This window comes from Oryzias melastigma, linkage group LG9, assembly GCF_002922805.2.
Source record: "Oryzias melastigma strain HK-1 linkage group LG9, ASM292280v2, whole genome shotgun sequence".
Lineage (NCBI taxonomy): Eukaryota > Metazoa > Chordata > Actinopteri > Beloniformes > Adrianichthyidae > Oryzias > Oryzias melastigma.
In genome coordinates this window covers 19,536,060-19,558,256 of record NC_050520.1, presented here as the reverse complement: position 1 = coordinate 19,558,256, position 22,197 = coordinate 19,536,060, and the positions used below count along the sequence as shown (strand labels likewise).

At 35.3% G+C, this 22,197-nt stretch overlaps 1 protein-coding gene across 1 annotated transcript; it reads left to right on the top strand.

The window, feature by feature from the left end:
* Positions 1-12,024: 12,024 nt before the first annotated feature.
* On the top strand, positions 12,025-15,995 carry slc14a2 (solute carrier family 14 member 2). Its single transcript, XM_024275826.2, has 10 exons — positions 12,025-12,139; positions 12,687-12,743; positions 12,822-12,987; positions 13,337-13,526; positions 13,599-13,727; positions 13,812-14,004; positions 14,114-14,261; positions 14,334-14,468; positions 14,579-14,628; positions 14,711-15,995. The coding sequence occupies exons 1-10, from the start codon at positions 12,116-12,118 to the stop codon at positions 15,107-15,109; spliced, it is 1,491 nt and encodes a 496-aa protein (XP_024131594.1). The 5' UTR covers positions 12,025-12,115; the 3' UTR covers positions 15,110-15,995.
* The last annotated feature ends 6,202 nt before the right edge of the window (positions 15,996-22,197 follow it).

The following is a 22,197-nucleotide window of genomic DNA, read 5'->3' as shown; positions in this document are numbered from 1 at the left end:
CATGAGACTCCTGCTGGTTTATTGCTATTTCATTGCTTTCATTATTTGTCTTTTATTTTGTGCTTTTTGCCTTGTTTTATTGTTGTTATCTTTTATGTCTTGTGTTCAGCGGTTTGTTTTTGCTGTTGCTTTTTTTGAACATGATATATAAACAGAGTATTGTTAGAACTTTAAAATGAATTAAAAAAAAGAAGAAGAAATTGATTTAGGTAGCAATTTTCACCAATAAATCCCTCAAAGTGTTTTACAAGACATGCATAAAAGGCAATATAAATGCTATAAAATAGGATCAAATAAATGCAAAGTAAAAAGTCATTACTAGTACCTAAGATTTTAAAATAAATTTGAGTGTTAGCCAGTGTAGTGAAAATAAAACCAGTGAGATGTGTGCTCTTCTGTTGGTTTTTATCTGTCAGTAACATGGAAAGATAACAATTCTTCTTATTTTTCCAGATTTAATCAAATGTAACCACTTTTTGTGATCACTTTCACATAATTTTGTTGTTTCGTATCTCAAATGAAAGACTGCAGATGTGTGAGTGTCGGGACTTGTTTGACTGATTGACAGCCACAGATGTTTCAGCTCCACAGATGCAGAACCTTCAGAAACACATTGGATTTCTAAGTTTAGTAGGACGGAAGTACAAGCAAAGTCTGTATTATTCCAGTTGAGCAAGTTCTGAATGATTGACATTTCCATAAATATTGTCAATGCTGTAAAATAAATGTTGAAAGTGGGAGAGACGGAGCAAAACATTACAGACAAATTGTGTGAATTCCATTAAATTCAGTCTGATTTTTTTCCAAAAACACTGGAGTAAAAGCTTCATTTCCTTCCTTTTGTGGCAGAGAAACAAAATCTAAAGTGAGCATGCACACATCAGGAAAAACGTTGAAAACCTTGTGGTTTTTTTCAATCCAATAATCACATGCCCTCTCTTTTTCTGCTGCCTCAGCGAGTTTTCAGATTCTCCTGTTGAGGTTTGATATGAGCATTTGTTCATCAGTGTGTGTTTAAAGGTGCAGTGAATCACAGTAAATGTGTGAATGCAGATCCGTCTGACAGGCTTCACTTCAATTGAGGTTAAAACCTCTTTCCAGCCCCCATCCTAACCACCCACCAGACTCGTCTGCTGGCTCTGACGCACCACTCGATCCGCTCGCATGTGGGAGCAGATATTTGGGAGCAGCGAGGGCTGGCAGGGCTTTTTTTTTTTTTTTTGTAAAGATCTGGTTGAAGTTAGGCCTTGCCGTGTTTGGGTTGGCTGGCTGAGGGATGAAGCCAGCTTGTCTGCAGGGGCCGAACACTCGGCAGGGGGTTTGCCTGATCTGCTGCACCATCCGACAGCTTAATTAGTGTTTCACTGCTGCACTCACACACCACGTTCGTACACATTGGATCCCTCTCCTCCACACATGCACAGCACACAGGGGCATAGCTCGTTAGTCTAATAAAAAGCCATTAGAAGGTTAAATGTGGGTCTCATTAAAGATTAGTCATTTACTACCATGCATAATAAGACTCTCTTGTGTGATTCTGATAACTGCTCATATGCCTGTGAAAGTAAAGAGTCAACTCATGCAATGTTAATTTACGCTGTTACAGCCTGTCTCCTGCTGGGAGCATAAACGCCATGAGAAATGGAGGCAGTCACATTCAGTCAGACTAAATGTCATTACATGATGGTGTTTTACGCTATGGGTGCACCGAACATGCTGGAAGTGGCTTAAAATTAATTTGACAAGAAGCTTGAAGAGGATGATGTGCAATAAAAGGAACTTCAACAGAAGTGGACTTTGGGTAAAAAAAAAAACTGTTCAAATGTCAACGATATTAATTAAGCTTCTTATAGTTGAAAAGGTTCTCATTCTATGAACATTTGAATGTAGACTAGTCGTCATCCATCACAGCAAAAGAGGTGAAAAGTGAACCTTCTGGAGACGTAATCAAATATTTTCTGCCTAATTTGGTTTCAATGACATTATGTTGGATTATAACATTGAAACTGGAAATGTGAGTGAGTCATAAAGAGCAAACACAATTTTTAAGAGAGGATTATGTTATTGGAGCTGCCAAGCTTTTGACTTAGTGGCAGTTGGAGGGAAAGACTGAAGCAGAAGACATCCAACAAAGCTAACTGTAAGCGGCTGTACAGTCAGCAGGTGCTGCCCACCCTCTCCGCCCTCTCCGCCCTCTCCGCTCTCTCCGCCCTCTCCGCCCTCTCTGGCTGAGCGGCCAGGAGCGGACTCACCATTAGGCAAAGTAGGGGACTGTCTAGGGCCCCCAACACCTTGGGTTCCCCAGGCTGAATACTCCCCATTGTGGGGGAAAGTTCAAAGTTTCTCCAGAATAAAATAGGAAAATTATGAGGAAAAAAAAGTCTAAATTACTTCAATAAATTTAAACTAAATTTTGAAAAAAAAAAAAAAAAACATGTAAGATAAGAACTTTTTTAAGTCATGAATTTATAATTTTGTTCTTGACTTTTTATTTTTTATTTTATGACTTTATTCTTCCATATTTATGTATTTATTTTCTTTCATGGCGGCCCTAATACTCCATCATAAGAAAAGGAACAGAAAAGGAGGGTAAAGACAACAATGGTGGGGCAGAAAATGATCATTTCTGCATTTTTATTTCTACTTTTAATTAACGCCATAGTAAACGGTGTTTAAATATTTTTGTTTCTTGTTCCTTCCTTAATCAAACCTGACTAAAATAATTAATACAAACATTTGAGAGGGTCACATGTTGTTTTTCGCCTGGAGCCCCCAAACTGTTAAGTCCGCCACTGTGGGTGGCTGCTACCTTATTGCCACCGTGGTCAGAGCTGTGTGTGATTCATAGAAATTCCCACATTTTTTTCAAAGTGGTGACTTTTACCTCCATAGCAACAATCTTATTTTTTGGTCATGTAAAGCTCGATGTAATTTTTAGAAGAATCGGCAAAAGAATGAATGAATTAATTGATTAAACTTTATTTAAATAGCACTTTATAACTCTTTTGGATGACTTTGGTACAACATTCAGTGTATCAAAGAGGTTTACAATAAAAGAAAGTTTAAAAATAGGCAAATTATGAGCAAAATTTAAAAAACAGCATAAATTGCAAAAGTTAATAAAATTAATAAAACAAATGAAAGAAAATAAAGCATTAAAAGCCATTCTAAAGAGGTGAGTTTTGATTAACATTTAAAGCTGTTAAGGTTTATTTTAAATTTGTAGTTGATGCTAAAGTTTTTTTTGAAAAGTCAAGATGGCAGCCTCTTCCCAAGGTCAAAGGTCAACAAAACTTCCATTGTGGTAGTAGACTTAAACTTAAGGATGTGTTTGAAATTTTGTGAGGATTTATTTTTTTCCCATATTGTGAAAAATGTGAAATTTGCCAAATTTTACACTTTGCCACAAAATGATCATCAAGCTGTAGGTTGTGTGGCCATCCCATAATGACTTAAAAACTTTCTTTGGATGTGTCTGAACTTGTGTCTTGGCTTTGTTGCTTGATATTGAATTTTTCAGAATTTTCTTGATTGTTTCCCTCCTATGATTTCATCTTTTTTGGTGGGCGGGGGTTGTTCAATATGCAAAAAAATCATTTTCTTCTAGTACTAGATGTGTCCAAATGTTGCTCAAGGTACAATAAGAAAGAAATTTTGAAAGAACAATATGGTCAGGACTCCTGTGAAACATAAATAGAGGATATTACAATCTTAGCAAATGTCATAGAGGTCAGAGTTCAAAGCAGTAACAGAGAGATTTAACAAAGCTGAAAAAGATTTTTCTGTGATAAAAAGTAACATTTCAGAGGTTGTAAGGCGCCTGCAGCCTCACGACAGTTCTGACTCCTCCCACTTTATTAACCAGAACATGAAATATGGATGAATTTGTGGTTTCTCAGTTTATAGCTCCAGTCTGAGTGAGTCATTTTGTGTGCGGTGAGGGTCATTATCCCGAATAGCTGTTTATGTTATAAACATAGCGGCACAATAGCCTGTCACTCACTGATTGCCTTTCTGCAGCCAATCTAACCCAATCCTGGCTTCTAAAACCCATCAGGAGCTCCCTTCCATCTTTGTGTGGAGCACATAATCATGCTGTCTACAGTGAGACCCAAATACACTGCTGTGTTTGTGGCAGAACTTCTGTAAAGTCATCTATTTTAGGATAGCTGGAGTTTTTGCTTGCCTCAGGCTTTATGTGCACAACCAACGCTGGCCCAGATATTCAGGGTCTGCGTTTGTAGATGTTTTTATTTTATTTTATTTTTGCCAAACTTTTGTTTTGAAGTTTCTTTTTTAAATTTCTTCTGTTCAGGTTTATGTCACAATCATACCAGGCTAAAGTTGTCATCACTGCAGCCTTATCTTATTAATGTCCCAGAAAGTGTATTGGTTTATTGTCCAATCACCTTTGTCACATTTTGGTTTGACCCAAAAAGATGTTTTATATGACTCGGGTTTCTGTTTAATACCTCTGCTGCATATTTCATGTCTGCCTCCCTCAGTCTTCTTCATTGGCCTCACACCCCATCCATGACACAGTACTTATTACTACCTTTTTTAATACCACACTCACACTCGGCTGACATTTTGCTTTGGAGAAAAGTGTGTGACCATACGAGACGGTGTCAGTGAATGTTATGGAACATCCATAAAATATAATTTTGCAGAAAGAAAAAGAATTAAAATTGTGAAAAACGGTTTATAATTTTGATAGATGTCACCACACTAAAGTGTTTATAGTTTGTACGTGTATTAACTCAGTTATGTTACGATATTCTCTGATGTTATATTCTTTTTAATGTTCATAATAAGTGCTTTAATCAGATGTGGTTTGTATGTTCTGCGTTATAGCCGTTTGTTTGAGTGACAGACCACACTTACAGGCAGACTCACGGATGTACTGTCTCTTAAACAGATGTCATGCTGAGTTTCTGTCACACAAACCTTATGTCAAATACAAGCTTGCTCATTCTGCACATATGCAGCCATTTAGGATCCTTGAATGGATGCTTCATTTAGTATATATATATATTTATATACTATATATTACTAGATATATATTATTGTATTTTATTTTTTATAGTATGACTTTCATTTACAAAAAAAAATGGGAAAGTCAAAACCTTGAGTTTATACATAATTATAGATCATTGAAACAGACGTGACTTTCAGGGCCAGCTAGGTTTAAAAAATATCATCATATCTGTAAAGCACCCAAACACACCAGCAAATTGCTGTGTATCAATGTCAGTTCTTAAAGTGATATGTAAATATATTAAAAGGAACAATCAGTATTGCCTTGTTTCCACAGTAAAATATAGAAAGAAAAAAAAAACACAAGGAATGCACCTTAACCAATAAGGCTCTATAAGTATGACTTAGGAAATAAAGTGCCATTTATTTCCAACATGGCTAAGTGTAGCTTATTCAGTTCTTTTAAATGGTAAGATGCATAAAATATTGCCATGTCAGCATTTTAAATTGATACAAGTGTCACCAAATGAAGTATCGCAACATATCTTCTATTTATGGTTAGTGTTTAATGATAGTGGGACTGTCCCAACCTGGATGAACTAACTTTGGGAAGTTCTTGGTTTGTTGTAGAGAGAGCTCAGGTAACTACTGTTAAGAAGTCAGAGTGATATTAGAGTCTATTGATTGTTGATTGGTTTATTTCAACAATGTTATAATGAAACAGCATCCTTCCTTTCACTGCAGTCAGATATATTCAACAACTTTTGAAAGTGTGATGGGGGGTGTACCATGTGAGATTTTTGGAGTACAGAGGCTGTATCTCAACTCAAGAAATAAAAAATAACGTTAAAAAAATGAATATTTTGCAGTTACTTGAACTCCTAATAGTTGTAGTTATGTTATGGATTTGCTATTACGTCAATGTGTTTTTGAAGGTTTACTGATTTATTTATTGATGTTTGTTATTTATTTTTTTATGAATTGACTCAATTCTCACCAAATGATTTATTGCAGTTTCTCCCCATGAAAGGAAGTTCCAGGAGCTTTCTTGGAGCCGTTATAACAAGGCAATAGACTCAGACTCGCAACATTCAAGGCAGTTTAAGCCTTATCCATATTTTGTATTGAACTTTGTGACAAAAAAGTCTCATGCAGAGCATCTTTTGACTTTTTTGTGAATAAATTAAATAAATAAGCTTCCGTTATCAGAGAAGATTGCTAGAGTCTAGTATGTGAGGCACAGAAACACTCCATCAATAATCAAAAGTTGATGAACATGTGGCATTCAATAAAATAATGTCACTGTTTTCCAGTTTGGAAGCTAAAATGATAACCAGCCTGTTTATTGGGAAAGCAACTGATCTTGCTTAATGAAATTATCCCTACACTGTGTGTGTTTGTGTGTTGCAGCATGTGTGCGTGAAACACACAAAATATGGTGTGGCCATGTGCCATGCAGCTGGAAGCCATCATTGAACCAATTACTTTTTGTCTTCGCTTCTCATTGCTTTCTACCCACTGTCTTTCTCTCTCTTTGTTGACTTTGTCTTCCCTCTTTTTCGTTTTTTTTTTTGTATTTCTTGTCCACAGCTTTGGGAACCGATAGTTCACTGTAGCTGCTTCATCTATCTTGTTTTCTCAGATTACTCTCCAACTTTTACCCCTGAGTCTTATCCTTCTGTTCTGCAGGTTTATTTTTCCTGGTAGATCTATTAACGTTCTATATTATCCCCCTTTTTAATTTATTAATACCACATGTTTTAGCTCCAGATGGGTTCCCGATGTAACACAGATATTTACAGTTACATGATGAATGAATGAATTGGAGACATGACAAAGGAGCTGAAGGACTGTAAATGCTGATTACAGATTGTGTAGTAAATGACTGTGTCACCACAGTGAGGGATGGAGGAAGTCAGAGGGTTAACAATGTAAACAAATGACCAACTTAATGAGGATGAAGTGCTGCAGCGCATAAGAGAGTCTTTGTTTTCCCTCATACCTGCAGCTCTGTCTGCCTCTCATGCATGCATGCACACACACAGGATTCTGTCAGGAGTTTACAAAGTTTTCCTTAAAGTGTTTGGATTTCTGAATCAAGTTAATCTTATTATTATTGATCACATCCTTTTTTTCTATTTTATTCTTCCTGTGGAGCTGTGTTAGATATTGGCTGTAACAATGCACCATGGGATCTTTCCAATACGTTCATTACAACTTAAAGACTTGACTTAACTCCATCCTCTCAGAGTTGATTTCTAACTTAAAAACCTGGGACTTTACATAAATTTACATACTCATGAGTGTCTGCAGCTTTAATATAGCGTTTGGAGTCAGAGCACACTGGCTACTTACAGCTGTTACTCTTTATAATGCCACATAATAACATGGCCAGAGCTATTAATCTGTGGTACTCTGGCCCTTTTAAGTCTAGCAAAAAGATCTAAGATTCTGATCTAATAAAGATTATCGCAAAGACTTAAGAACCACTTAAGCATAAAACAATTGCAGATTCTCAGAAGTATATTTGACATCAGTTTTATTGTTTGTTTAATGACTAGGCTGCACAGTGGTGTAGTGGTTTGCACTTTCGCCTCACAGCAAGAAGGTTCTGGTTTAAATCCCAACTGGGATTTTCCTTTATGCAGTTTGCATGTTCTCCAAAAACAAACTTTCTAGGGTGAATAATATCTCTAAATTGTCACTAGGAGTGATTATAAGGGTGTGTATTCATTTTTTAATGTGTTAGACCATAAAGTCTGACTCCAATGAATGTTTTAATCTATTTTAGAAGCATTCCCAGTGGTCTTCTAATTATTATTTACAGGCAAAACTAAAAAATGTGTTTTTCTAGGACATAGTTTCTGCTGGAGTTCATCAGAAATTTGCCTCTGAGATGTGCTGTTGGCTTGGAGTAAGCCTGCGCTCAATTGGTCTTTAAGGATTTCAAATTTACTCTTTTGTAACTAACAGGCAAACATGAAGATGCGTGTTAATTTTAACGAAGTACACAAAAGTCATTGACAATATGACACTTGTACAGTCCATATTAGTGTGTCAGAGGCCCCGCCCTCATCACAGATTCATTCGCCACTGGCCCCGCCCTCATCACAAAGTTTTATCACATCATCACATCATGTCATGAAAGGGATCCCACCTTCTTGACTTGTTTCATATTTTACTGTGATCTATTAATATTGTTGTTGTTATTTTTTATAGCATCTAATCCTTTTTTATCTTATGTTGTGCTTTTCTGTATTTGAATGTGGACATTTCAAACATGTCGGCTACAGGGAATTTAGTCATATTTACTAGTATGTTTTTACCCATTTCCAAACAACTTTCCAACAATTTTTTGGAAAAGCTATAGTTCTTGAATGATCGAGTTAGTATATTTTAGTTGATTCATGAAATGTAAATAAAACCTGAACTGACCCATCGTACTCCTTTAGACATCTTTCTGTGGACGTATTTTGCGCTTCATAACACCCATGTTTGTAGTTTTTATGTTTTTGCTGAATTTATTGAAATGTTCCCCATAACAGATGATTTAAAGTTTTGGCAAAGTGTTTCTTTTTCTGCTGGAGGAGGAATTCTGAGGGGAATATAGATGCAGGTGGAGTCAGATTGTTACAGCTCGATTTGGGGATTATTTTACACTTGTTAAAATATTTATTACCAATGAAATAAATGGTCGTTAAGAAGAATAAATCATAAAATACAACACATTTTTTGTAGAGTTTCTACACTAGTATTATTATTTACCAGGCACATAACTAACGCTCAAATAAAATGGAAAATTATATTAAAAAGAAGATCAAAAGTACAGGTTTCAGAAATACAAAGACAATACAGTAATTGTTGTTTGTTATGCATTAAATGGTAAATTGTGTATACTTACATACATTTTTACCTTCCTTGAAGGTTTAAAGCAAAGAACAAATCTAAACTGTCAGAAACATTTTAACATATTAATGCGATCTCCAAATTTAAGTGTGCATTTTGGTAACTGGAGTTGGGAAAATGATTATGTATTTGTAGAACTTCCAACTTTAATATCCAAAATACGTTTTGAAAAACAGTCCATCTTATTAATTCCATTGAATGCAGAGAAAAGGAAAAGAAACTTTAAAACAAAATCATAGAATATAACCTAATATTAATTGTTTCTGATCAGTCTGTGTAGGTTTCTACTTAAAATCCACTCTTACCAGGAGCCTCTTCCTTTATTTGTTAGAGCTGAAAAGTTCGTTTTAGTTTTTTTAAGCGTCAATTTGAGTTGTTTTTAGAAGAAAACTGCATTTTAAAAGTGATCTATTAAAGAATGTGCTTAAAACATTCAACTAGAAGCAAGATTCATGTATCCAAAATCTTAGAAAAGCTTATTGGAGTGACATCGCCTGAGCAATAGGCTGGACAACATCACACAAAGAATGTCTTGCTGTGCTGAAAGAGGCCACTCGTGAAAAAGGGGAAAATTGTAGCAAGTAAGACTCTCAAACACACACAAACACGCACACACACACACAGATGGAGATGTGGCTGGGCTTCAGGCCAGATGGTCCAAGAGAAGGAAACTCACATTCTTGTGATGGGGAGTCACCAAGTATCAGGTTCCATAGACCGTGGCAGAAGCTGAAGCCCCTCACCACCACATACCGCACACGTGTGTGCATACACACATGTAAAAACACTATCTGCTGCTAGTTCATTTCATGCACAAAGACTACAAATACTGCTGCTTCCATTGAACAATGAGGAATATTCTCAAAAATATCAAACCAGAATTAAATGCAGATAAATTTTTATGTCATTGTTGTGTTTTTCCAATTAAAAATAATACATGAATTATGAGGGCTTTAACAGCATTATAAACCCAGAAGAACGAATTGGGATTAAGGATGCTTTACTGTACATGAGGCTGGCATGTATTTCAACTAAATTCCACTAGGTGTCAGTATTGACCTTTTCTTTAGTCAATTTTTCTCACTTTAACCTTTACACACTTGTGTCAGTTAAAAACCTTTTAATCAATCGAAATGGCATTTTAAAATGAATATTAATTCATTTTCTCCCTTTTTAAAAAAAAATTATGAGTGGCTGAATTTGTAATAAAGAGAGAGCGAGGACTGTATTGATGACCAATAACTGGAGAAAGGGTTTTTAAATAAAAAAAAAGATCTATTACATTTTTTGCCACATTCATCTTCAAATTTATCTGGAAATCCATTTCTCAGGATGTCACAAGTCAAGAGCAGCTGATATCTTGTCAGTGAGCCTTGGCTTCTGTCTCTAAAGGCCCAGTGACGATATAAAACTCATCCCAAACCTTTAAAATAGGCACAATAATAATAGCAGTTTAATGGATTTTAAAGGCTTTAAAACAAAATAATTTTAATGTCATGTAATGTCCATAAAAGTCAAAACAACCTCAATCTACAATATTTTTTTTTTTGCATTAAAAGAAGGACATAACAATTTGTGCTGATTTTACAGCTCCTTAAAAATACATCCTATTTTTAGGGTATCTCCTTAAAAGCATTAAAGATGCTACACCTGAAAATAGTTGTTATAATCTAACCTATTACAATTAAATCTGCAGTTCATTCCTCTGCTCCTCCATTCACACCACTTTCACACAGAATCTTTGTCCCACTTTTAATTTTTATTATCGCACTAAATGACTGACATGACCTGTAAGTAGACTTTGGAGTAATCCTGACGCTGCAATCAGCTGCACTTCTCCATCTGTAACCACAATGATGTTAAATGTCATTTGTAAATCAAATTAATTAAAAGCTGATGTTGCTGACAAAGTTATGGTCCAACAGGCTGTAGGTGAATCTTTTGTTTGGTCAAACCCGAAACAGAAAACTTTAGAAACTTTGAAAACAAGCTTTTAAAAAAAATAAAAAATCATTTGTCTTTTTAGTGAGGAATCATGTTACAAAGCAATGTTAAGGCCTGATCAATGACTTACTACAGGGCAATGGAAGCTTACAACCCTAATGACTATTGACACATTTAAATAAAAAATAATCTAAATGGGGAAAAAAACAAATTAAGATGTTCATATTAACGTTTTAATGCAGCATCTTATTATTAAAAGAGGGTCAAGAAATTCTACAAAGGAAACCAAACTCCTCTTTCTAATGTTTGATCTTTTCATCAACTTTTTTTTAGGCCTGCATGTCATTGGAGTGGATCAGTACTGCCTCTTTCAATTTATTCACATAAAGTAAAAAAAAAAATCCAGTATTAAACTTTTTTTTTTACTTCACATGTTTAAACAAAATATTTTAAGATTTTGATCTTCATTTAAAAAAAAGTTAGTATTTTGGTTAATGTTGGTTAATTCATAACCAGAAATGAAAATCTCCTAACTTTACAATACCAATAATTTAAGGCAGAAGAACACATTTAAATCAAGCTTGAATACTGTAGAATTATGATTATTAGGAATTATTCTGATTTAGATTCATCCAACTGATTCCAAAAACTGCTTCATATCTCTTTGAACTGCCTTTGCTCAAAATGGAAAAGCAGGAAAACCTTGTTTACGTAACCAGTGTCTTTAACATTCACCTTTCAAATCAAACTAGAAATCTTGTTTCGTCCAAACCAATCAGACTACCAGCATCTGCCACTCCTTCTCTGCATCATCCTATGGCTTTTCAGGTTTCTACTTTTCGATCTTCAATGATAAAAAGGTATAACTCTAGGTATAGCCCATAGATCATCAGAAAATATGAGTCAAAACAATCCATATGTGCACCTCTGTGACCTCAAGTTTAAAATATGCATTGCTGTAGAAACAAAAAAAAATTCAACATTGTTTCATAGATTTTTTTTTTCAATGTTTTAATAAAATTGAGTAGAATACGCCCAATTGTTGTAAATTTAAAATTTACGATCTGTGAAGATGCTATTATACTTTTCTATAGTTCAGTAACTAATTGCAAAGATGTTGAGAAGTCTTTATTGAGTTTTGTAACCATCTGCTTTGGATTCCTGCACAGATAAAGGTGAAAGTGGGAGGAGCCGATTCCTCATTACTTTAAAGGTCTTTCTTGAAAGTATCCCTGATGCAGCCTGAAGGAGCCGGCAGCTCACACAGACTGTACCTGCTGCTGGACATATGACAGAGTCACACCACACTAAGGTTTGTACTTCTATCCTTTAAATCCAGCATGATTCATGATTTTCATGATCTTTTCAGCACGTATGTGACATGTGGAAACAAAATTATTTGTTTATTGAGAAATGTGTCATTGTTGTGGTGTAGGAAAAGGACTTAAGTCAATGTAAAAACTTGTAAGATGATATGTTAGTTTTTTTTAGTCAGGTCAAATAAAAAAAAAAGTAAAATGTCTGGAGTAAATTGGAAAGAAGTGATAAATAAATGTTACTTATGTGTCATTTTTTGGTCATGTCTAACACTGTGTTCCTTCTGAAGTGCACATGAGACAGTCAGTTCGGTGATTACATAAAAGATGAAACAGGTTGATAAATTCATGTGTAAACATCAGAAAACGAAAACTTGAACTATAGCTTCTGTTCTTTCTTATGACCTTTGTGTGCACACATTAACTTCTTGTTACACTTGGAACAATGAATGCATGTTAAGCTTAATAATTAGTGAGATATATTGAGTCAAAGCAATAACGATTTCTCAAAAATAACATTTTTTTTCCTTTGATGTGAAATAGAATATCAGCTGCTCCACCTCTGCTCTGTCCTGCAGTGTTTCTGGCCTTCAGTTTGCAGTAAGTTTGCAATCACTCCTCAATAAAAAAACACTGTTTTTATGATGAAATTTTAAAGATAATTTTCTATTCTCATAGGAGCTCCGACCTCTGATGGCGCAGTTTGATTTAACTTCTGAAAGCTCCCAGGACGGCCCGGCGCACCCTTCAGGAGCAGATGGCTGTCAGCGCGCCAAAGCCTGCTTCCTTAAGGGAGTGTCCTATTTTGCAGGAGACATGAAGGTGTTTGGAAAATGGATGGAAAGTGAGTCGACTTTAAATTGATAAATCCTGCTCCCGGGTCACTCGAAACAATGTCAGCAGACATTTTGATTAAAAAAAAAGGAACAAAACCGGTTTAGGGTTTTAGCTGTGATATAAAAGATAGTAAATTGATGCTCTAATTTGATAGTTTAATAGGCCTGAGGTTATTTTCCAGAATGTTTTCAGCAAATTACCTAAATCAGGTGCATTACTAAATAGAAGCTTGATTTAATACAAAACTTAAGAAATATGGTCAACTTTAAAAAAAATCATATAACGACCTCCTGTGAAATCTGTATCCGTGCTCTTGGTTTCTTTTGCTTGCAGTAACCTCCATCCTCTTTTTGCAGAGCAATTCTTCGTGCTGCAGCTCCTCGACTGGGTTTTGCGCGGAGCCTCCCAAGTAATGTTCGTCAACAACCCTTTGAGCGGCCTCCTTATTTTTGCGGGCCTCATCCTGCAGAACTACTGGTGGGCTCTTAATGGATTTGTGGGAACCCTCTTTGCAACCATCTCTGCTCTCATTCTGCAGCAAGACAGGTGGGAAAGTGTACACAGACTTAAATTATTTCATAATTTGGTGCACACTGACTCAAAGAGTTCATCCTTCAGGGGTGCGATAGCCGCTGGGTTGTACGGCTACAACGGCATCCTGGTGGGTTTGCTGATGGCAGTGTTTTCCAATGCAGGAAACTGGTACTGGTGGCTCCTGCTGCCCAACATCTTCATGTCTATGATGTGGTAAGCCCATTATAGCAACACTCTTTATACTGTATGTTTAGTGCAGCTCTCAACTGCAATCTGTCCTCTATCCCTGGACTTCAGCCCGGTGGTGTCCAGTGCTCTGGCATCTATCAACAGTCGCTGGGATCTGCCAGTCTTCACGCTGCCCTTCAACATCCTGGTGTGTCTCCACATGGTTGCTACGGGCCACTACAACCACCACTTCCCCCAAGTGCTCATTCAGCCTCGCACTGAGCTCCCTAACATCACCTGGGATGAGCTTGACGTGGCCAAGGTCAGAAACAAGTCATCATCTTTTGCATTTTTTCCTTTACAACTTATATTTAAAAAAAGAAACAATTTTCCTTAAATAGTTTCTGATGTTCCTGTTTTTATCTGTGCAGCTGTTCATGTCAATTCCTGTGGGAATTGGTCAGGTGTATGGCTGTGACAACCCTTGGACTGGAGGAATCTTCATCATCTCCCTCTTCATCTCCTCTCCCATCACATGTGTTCATGCTGTCATGGGATCTGCAGTGGGGATGGTTTCAGGTGAGGAGGTGAAGCATGGGGTTTGTTGGAACGACCTGCAAATGTTCTTAAATGTGAATTGGGTTTTTTCAGGTCTGGCTTTAGCGGCTCCTTTTGGGGACATTTACTTTGGTCTGTGGGGGTACAACTGCGTCCTAGCCTGTATTGCAGTTGGAGGAATGTTTTACGCCCTGACTTGGCAGGTGCACTTGCTTGCAATCACATGCGGTGAGTAAACAGCTCAAGAGATAAACGATTTATCAAAGGCTGCATCTAATCTGCAGCCGTTTGTTGTATTTTACTCTGGCTAAACTCATCTTTTCTGGTTTGTTCTGCAGCTTTTTTCTGTGCGTACCTCGGCTCAGCCATCGCCAACATCATGTCCACGGTAAATATACATTTTCCTGCCTGATTCTGCATTTTTTTTTTACTTTGTTGAGTGTAAGTTTTGCTTCTCCATCTTTGTGCAGTTTGGTCTCCCAGCATGCACCTGGCCTTTCTGCCTGTCAGCCCTCACCTTCCTCCTCCTGACCACCGGGACCAACAAGATTTTCAAGCTGCCGCTCGCCAAAGTCACCTATCCTGAGAAAAACCTGACCTTCTACTGGAAGATGAAGAAGAATGAAAAGGCAGAGAAGGCCAAGGCAGTGAGGAAGGAGCAAGAAGAGCAACTGAAAGCCATTGAGAGAGACCTGATACTCAACGAGAAAGAGAAAATAAGGCTAGAGATCGAGAGAATGGAAGAGGGAAGAGTTGAAGGTCAAGTTGAGAGCTCATGCACCGAACAACGAGGACCTGAGCAGGTTTCTGATGAAGAGAGGAGTGAAGAAGATAAAGTTACAGAAGAAATGCAAGCTGATTCGCTTTGAAGTGTCAACACATAAAAATAATCTCAGTTTTTGCTTATCGGTATTGAACTCTATATGGCGTTATACAGCTTTTTTTTCTTCAAGCACACCATAAATTTTCATGACTCTACAGTCTTATCCCATTTTGTTGTTGCTGTTTTCAAGGAAAAGCATTATAAACTTGTTCAATACCATATTTTTTAGCTTTTATATATAATTTTAAACTTGTTTGATACAAAAGAAATCATAAAAATAGGTAAAACACACATTTAAAAGGTTTAAAAGACACAATTCTTTATTTAAAACATGTTTTTTTTCGTTTTTAATGTTGCTTTTGACTTACACATATAGAAAAATGTTATACTTGTATAAAACTTTCTTTATACGTGTTTTATGGTGGAGACCATTTTTGTTATTTTTAAGAAAATTATCATAAATGTATAAAAAATATTAACATTTTTTGTATTTTTTGTTTTTTAATAAAAATAAAAAAAAACAGATACTCTGTGCTTGTGATCCTCACATGATTATTATGTAACCATGTCAGTCAAAGTGGAGGAAACTTTGCACTGCATGACTTCAAGAAAACAAGATAAGACCAATTCTTCCAGTGTTGTGGTCTGCATGATGTCATGAGGTTTGGGAATTTCTTTTCTCCTTAAAGTGTTGACAAAATATTAAAAGCTTCCTAAAAACTTTAGGAAAACACTAACTCGTCGAGCATGAGTTAAATCTCCAAACAGCTTTTGTTTTTACTGAAAACTGGGTCCTAATTCATGTTTGGTTTACATGTCAGCACAAGTAATATGCTACAGTAAGTCAAAATGTTACTTTCAGGAACTATTCTCAAAACATGTTTTAGAGAATTCCTAAAGTTAAAACATTTTAATAAATACATTTGTGGTGTTTTTGTGTTTTATTTCAGTCATCTCTATGGTGGTTATGTATATTAATAGTTTTATTACAGATGACACTGTAGGTTAGGAGTGTCAAACTCAATCGCACAAGGGGCCAAAATCCAAAACACACCTCAAGTTGTGGGCCGACAGGATAAACATTTATTGAACTCTCTAAAACTAAATTTTTTAAACTTTAAACCCCTAAAATTTTAACAATATGAACTAGATTAGACATTACATGTGATAATGTTAGTGGGAATGCTGTAAGCTGAATTCAGCTACTGAAGATGCTAGTGCTGATAGCTGAAGATACTGAAATTGACTGCTGAAAAGGCTGAAACTGATAGCAGAAAATGCTGAGGCTGATAGCCAGCTAAAATATTACCTAAATGCCAAGTTAGCCTAAAAAACAACAAAAAAAATTAAAACAGCTAGCTTGTAGCTAAAACATTAGTTAAACTTCAAAATAGCCTAAAAACAGAAAAAAAAACTGAATCATCAAAACAGCTAGGGTGTAAATATTAGTCTAACTCCAAAACAGCCTAAAAAGCTTTGTTTAAAAAGCCTGAATTAACCATAACAGCTCACATGTTGAAATATTAACTCCAAAATAGCCCAAAAAAAAATCTTAGTGAATGCTAAAATAGTCCCAAAAGCTGGCAGCTTCCCAATTTTAAAACATTAAAACAGTAACTTTAAAACATAATTAAGAATAATAAAAAGGCAGGAAGAGTATCCCAGTATAAATCAACTTAAACCTTAAATAACTTTTAAGATTTAATTCTCCATAAAAATACATTGTGTTAAAATCATACTAGTTAGAAATGAGAGCAGGATAACATCAGGCCATTAAAAATAATAAAATAAAATGATCTGGAGGGCCGGATGTGGCCCTCAGGCCTTGACTTAGACACGTGCTGTAGGAAAATGATGAGACTTGACTAGATAAACCCACAGATCTGACATTTAGGTTTACCATATTTCTTATAATTGCAATGTAGCTGTAAGTGTAGCTTCATAGTACTGCAAAGGAGTACTTCATAGTACTCCTCTCCTTTGGTATTGAGAGGAGGCTGGAGCGTTCAGGTAAAAGCCGGACATGCAAGAACAAGCAAACTCCACTCAGAAAGATCCCCATGAGGATTTGAAGCAGGGCGTTCTTGCTGTGAGGCGGAACTACTGCACCATCATACATCACAAAATAAAAAAGAGAATAAAAAACAAAATCACACATAAACCAGGCATTTAAGAGTGGAATAGTTAAGAAACAGAAGAGTAAAATATTCTTCACAGAGCAGATCGTATTGAGTTTCTTTAGCACATTATAACAATCTCAGGTGTTATCTTAAAAACGTAATATCTAAAAAAAAAAATTAAAAAAATCACCTCTGGTCCACATTCTGATGCTGTTTGAACTTTTACAGGTCATCCTACCCGTGACTGTTCTGAGCTGCTGCCAAGTGATGACCAGATTAGATATCTGTGCCGATGCCCAAAGAAAGCAGTGAACCGAGTAAAGTGGCAGGTGAGTCATGGTTACCACACCAGAACCTGAAGATTAACACATGAGGCCTTCTTTTTCGCTCTGCCATTTCAGTAAAACACTCACATCTTTTTAGAGTTTTTTAGCCCTATAGCTTCTTGAATTTTTGTTTTTGCTCTCATCTTGAAGCAGTCGGATATTTTTTGAAAGATGGAGTAACTTCTGCTCTGTATCAAAGCTCCTCAGTCATTGGAGAAAGACCTCCCATCCTGTGCTGATAAGAACGATAGGTTGGGATTCCCTACACCTACAGCCATTTATTTATATAGAGAATGTTTTAAATAATTATACAACCATTTTAGTTGTTTTTTTTTTACAGCAGTGCACAAGTTCTCTTCAAAATAAAATGGCATGTGTCAAATAAGCAAGAAAGTCAAATCAAACATGATGTTTTTCATTTTTTGGACTTTTATCCATTTTTTTCCGATTGAATATAAACATGATAACATTTTTTTCTCAGTTATCTGACATGTTAAAATATAAATAAATAAATTTGTAATGACAAAACTTGATTAAGTAAAAAAAATTAACTATAATGTATGATTTACTGAAATAGTTCACATTTTTATTCAAAGCCACAGAGCCGTGTGGAGGGAAGAATTAAACTGAAGCTGATGTATAGAGTAATCAAACATCTGAAAAACTCACAGTCAACGCTGTTAAAATTTTGGGCCATCTGGGTATCAGGGAAGAAGGTGTTGACTACCGTACCGCTGCTCCGGGAAATGTCGGTTTTAAAGACCCACTCTGATGAAAATTGTGTTTTAAACAGGTTCTTCTGGCTTTTTTTCTGATGATGGAGGACACATAAAGACATTTAAGCTCAAGTTTGAATTTCTGAATATTCTTTATTTATTTCATTTTTACACAAATCGTTGTGAATCAGGAGCAGAAGGCTTATAGTTGAGACGTAGAAGCTACAGAAAGAGGGCCACAAGCTCCGCTTTATTTTGATGCATCAGCTTGCAGACATTCATGCAAGTCTTGGTTTTCCTTATTTGACTGGATAGCTCAATTTTTTTTTTTTTAACACCGGTAATGTCAGGTTGGGGTTTTTGAGGGGCTGCAAGTCACTCAGGGAGAGTGTAAACAAATGGAGGATGGGAAATGGGGGCAAACTTCCTCAGGGTCAACAGTCCCACCCACAACAAGGGGAATTTCTGATGAACTTTGGCTTGAACTCTTTTTTGAGTGTGGCTAAAAATAGCATAATAATGAGTAAAAGACCATTGGGAAGTCTTTAAAAGGGGCTCAAAAGATGATTCAAGAGGGACTTTAGTGACTTTCTTGGACAGAGAAGATGAAACAGAAATTTTCTGTTTGTACCTAAAGGCTCCTTTATCCATTGCTCTAAAATGACCCCATTTCAGAAGATGAAGGTGACTTTCATAAATGTCCTTAGTGGAGGTTTATTCTGCTGACCTGTCTAACTCTATGGACTTTTGTGTTCAGTAAATAAACTGTTTTAGACATTCAACATTTTAACATTCCTATGGATGCTTTCTAAGTCCTTCAAATTATTAATTTTGAATTATTAAATTAAATGCATGGGAATACAAATTCAAAGCAACTATGATTAAACATAAAGAGCATGCTGGTCTGCACCAACTCTATGTAACATTTAGCATTTGTCAGATGGAGAATGAAGATTGGCTCCAGGGAGGATTACATAACTGTAAATATGTCGAACCAGAAGCTTTAGGTTTGTTTTTTTCAACAGAATGAGCTGTCAAGGTGCAACCTGCCATGTTGCATCATACCGAGTGAAGCTATCAGGACACATTAGAGGTAATTAAGTACTTTCAGCAAAAATAATGTTGAGGTTGAACTCGTGAAATGTCAGAGGGAATCTGGAGTTTCAGCTTCAGAGAGCCTTTTGGAACATTAAGTAGTGCAAGGATTATCAGAGTTTTAATTTGCTTACTGGAGTAGGGATTTTTTATGCTTTCATTTAGGTTTTGGTATAAAAAAATATGAAAGCAGTTGCTTTTTCTTATAGGGAAAAAATCGACTCCATTAGGAGCTCCAAAGCCTTCCTTAACCCTTTAAAAAACAAGACACTGATTTGTATTTCTGCTATTGTTACTACTATGATTAACATAAATTATCTGTTGTTCATTTTGCATGCATAAAACACAAACATAAAAAGAAAATAGCCTTTTTTTAAACTTTTGACAGAAGTTCTTTTCAAAATAAAAGACCCATTGTCATATATGATCATCTCAATGCAATAAAAGTAGTAGTAGCAAGTGTAATGGAAGCAGTAATTAAATGAAAATAGTTAATTTCTCAGATGTTGGTGCATCTTTGCCCGAAATGTATATCTAACAAACCAAAATGAAAGCCGAGCTAATTAAATGACCCCTGCCGTATTTTTTGAACACACTTAAAATTCCTTATTTAAAAAAAAATGGAAAATTCACCAAATAATCTGATGCACCTTAATACTAGTTGTGCTTATTGGAAAATGAAAATGTGTCAAAATGTTGTACTTGTGATACGCACTGTCCTTCAACTGTAAATGAGTTAGTTTACTTTTATTTTCTCTTTACTTCTTACTTTACACTTACTTTTTAATATTTTTGTCAACATTTCCATTTTTCTTTAATAAAAGTGCCACAATGGAGGGGTAAAAGAGCCATATGTGGCTCTAGATGGTGGCAGACCCCTATGAAAGATTGGAAAATGAGATTATCTGACTCATCATCTTGATCAGCTGAGAGTTCAGTCATTGCAGAACATGAACATTCTTAGGAACAAAGCGAGTCACGTGAGCAGAGGTTTCTGGAAAGCTACGCTTTAGGATTTGTGGAATGAGCACATGAAGTATCTGCCATCTCCTTCCTCGTGTTAAACCTGTCATGATTTATCAAGGAAATTCATCAGCGTTCAGATCTGGTTTTAGACGTACGAAAGCATAAACACATGATAGTCCAGGTCATCTTGACATTAAACAAGTGTGACGAGTTTATTCTCTTTGTTTCAATTTGTTTTTTTCTCTTTTCTGCAGTTTAGTGAACAGATATACCACAGTAGCTAATGTTAGCTCAAATGTTAGCTTGGGTCATAAGAGGTTAATCACACTTCAGTCACACGTCTAGCTAAGCACTTTTGTTGCAGTTAAAACGTTTTTTCCCCCTGAGAGTCAAGAATGCCGTCTATGAGGGCATTTAAAGAAAGACTCGTACAAATGAGGCTCCAGTTTTTCACCGTCCACATACTCTGGGATGGAGACTTTGTTTCACATTAACAAATATGCAAGGAATCCCAGTTTTTCATTAAAGCAAAGACAACCTGGGGTCTGATTTCTGAAGCGGTGCAGTGACTCCATGGAGAACTTCTAACAGACTGAAGACTATTCCCATTCAATTCCAAATATAATTCTTTTTACTGTGTGCTTAATTATTTCTCACAGATTAAGAAAATAGTTAACTCTCTACTTTAATTTTGACTTAATTAATAAAATATTCAATTTTACTTACAGCATTTTCTTGGAAACAGATTCACAAAATTTTTTAAATCTTTGTCAAGTGAAGCTGGATTCAAAAGCAGGAAGTGTATGATTCCATTGCAAAAGTTCCTCAGATCATTTCTTATTATTCACAACTGAAATATATTTTTATTCAAAACGAGTCAAAAGTTTAACTTCGATCTTTCTGGTTTTAAACCACTTCAGTTTTTTTGTCTTTTTTTGCCATTAGCTTTGGGGGCTTTGCTTGTCTGCTCTTACAATATGTAGGTTTATTGCTCGATGAAATAAAGGGAACACCTGAATAACTCAATGTTACTCCAAGTCAACCACACTTCTGTGTAATCAAACTGTCCAATTGATTTTGCCATTTGTTAACCAGAGAAGTAAAATTTTGACATCAATGTTTTCAGATATTTAGCGTGTTTTAGGAAAAAAAACATATATTTTGTTTTTCAAATGCATATTTTCATCCATTATATTAATGTTTTTATAAATGTTACATTTACTAACAAAATATTTAGTTAGCAAACCAAATAATTAATTTTAAGCTAAATATTTATTTTAAAACTATATATTCAGCCTACAGACTAAAGATTTATTTTATAAATTTAAATATTTTGTTTGCATATTAAATGTTTATATCTAATTGAAATATTTATTTCCCAAACTAAATATTTATGTTGTGTATCTAAATATTTAGTTTGGAGATAAATATTTAGTTCTCTTACTACATTTTTAGTTAAAAAACTAAATATTCCGCTTGGATCTAAATATTTAGTTTAAAACTAAATATTTAATTATAAACTAAATAGTTACCAAAATAAAACCTAAATGTTTAGCTGAAAACTAAATATTTAGCTTCAATCTAAACATCCATCCATCCATCTTCTTATCCGCTTCTTCCATTTAGTTAAAAATTAAATATTTAGCTTTAAACAAGAAAATTAGTTTTAAATTATATATTTATTTTTTTAACTAAATATATAGTTTTTAACTATATATTTAGACCAATCATACATTTTAGTTCAAAATGAAATATTTAGTTTAAAACTGCATTTTTAGTTTTTAACCAAATTATTTAGAATGAATCTAAATATATAGTTAAAAACGAAATATATATATCTATGTATCCCTATATTTTAATGCATAGTTTGTTTGTGGAACAATCAATTAATTGTATATTAAATAGAGAGCT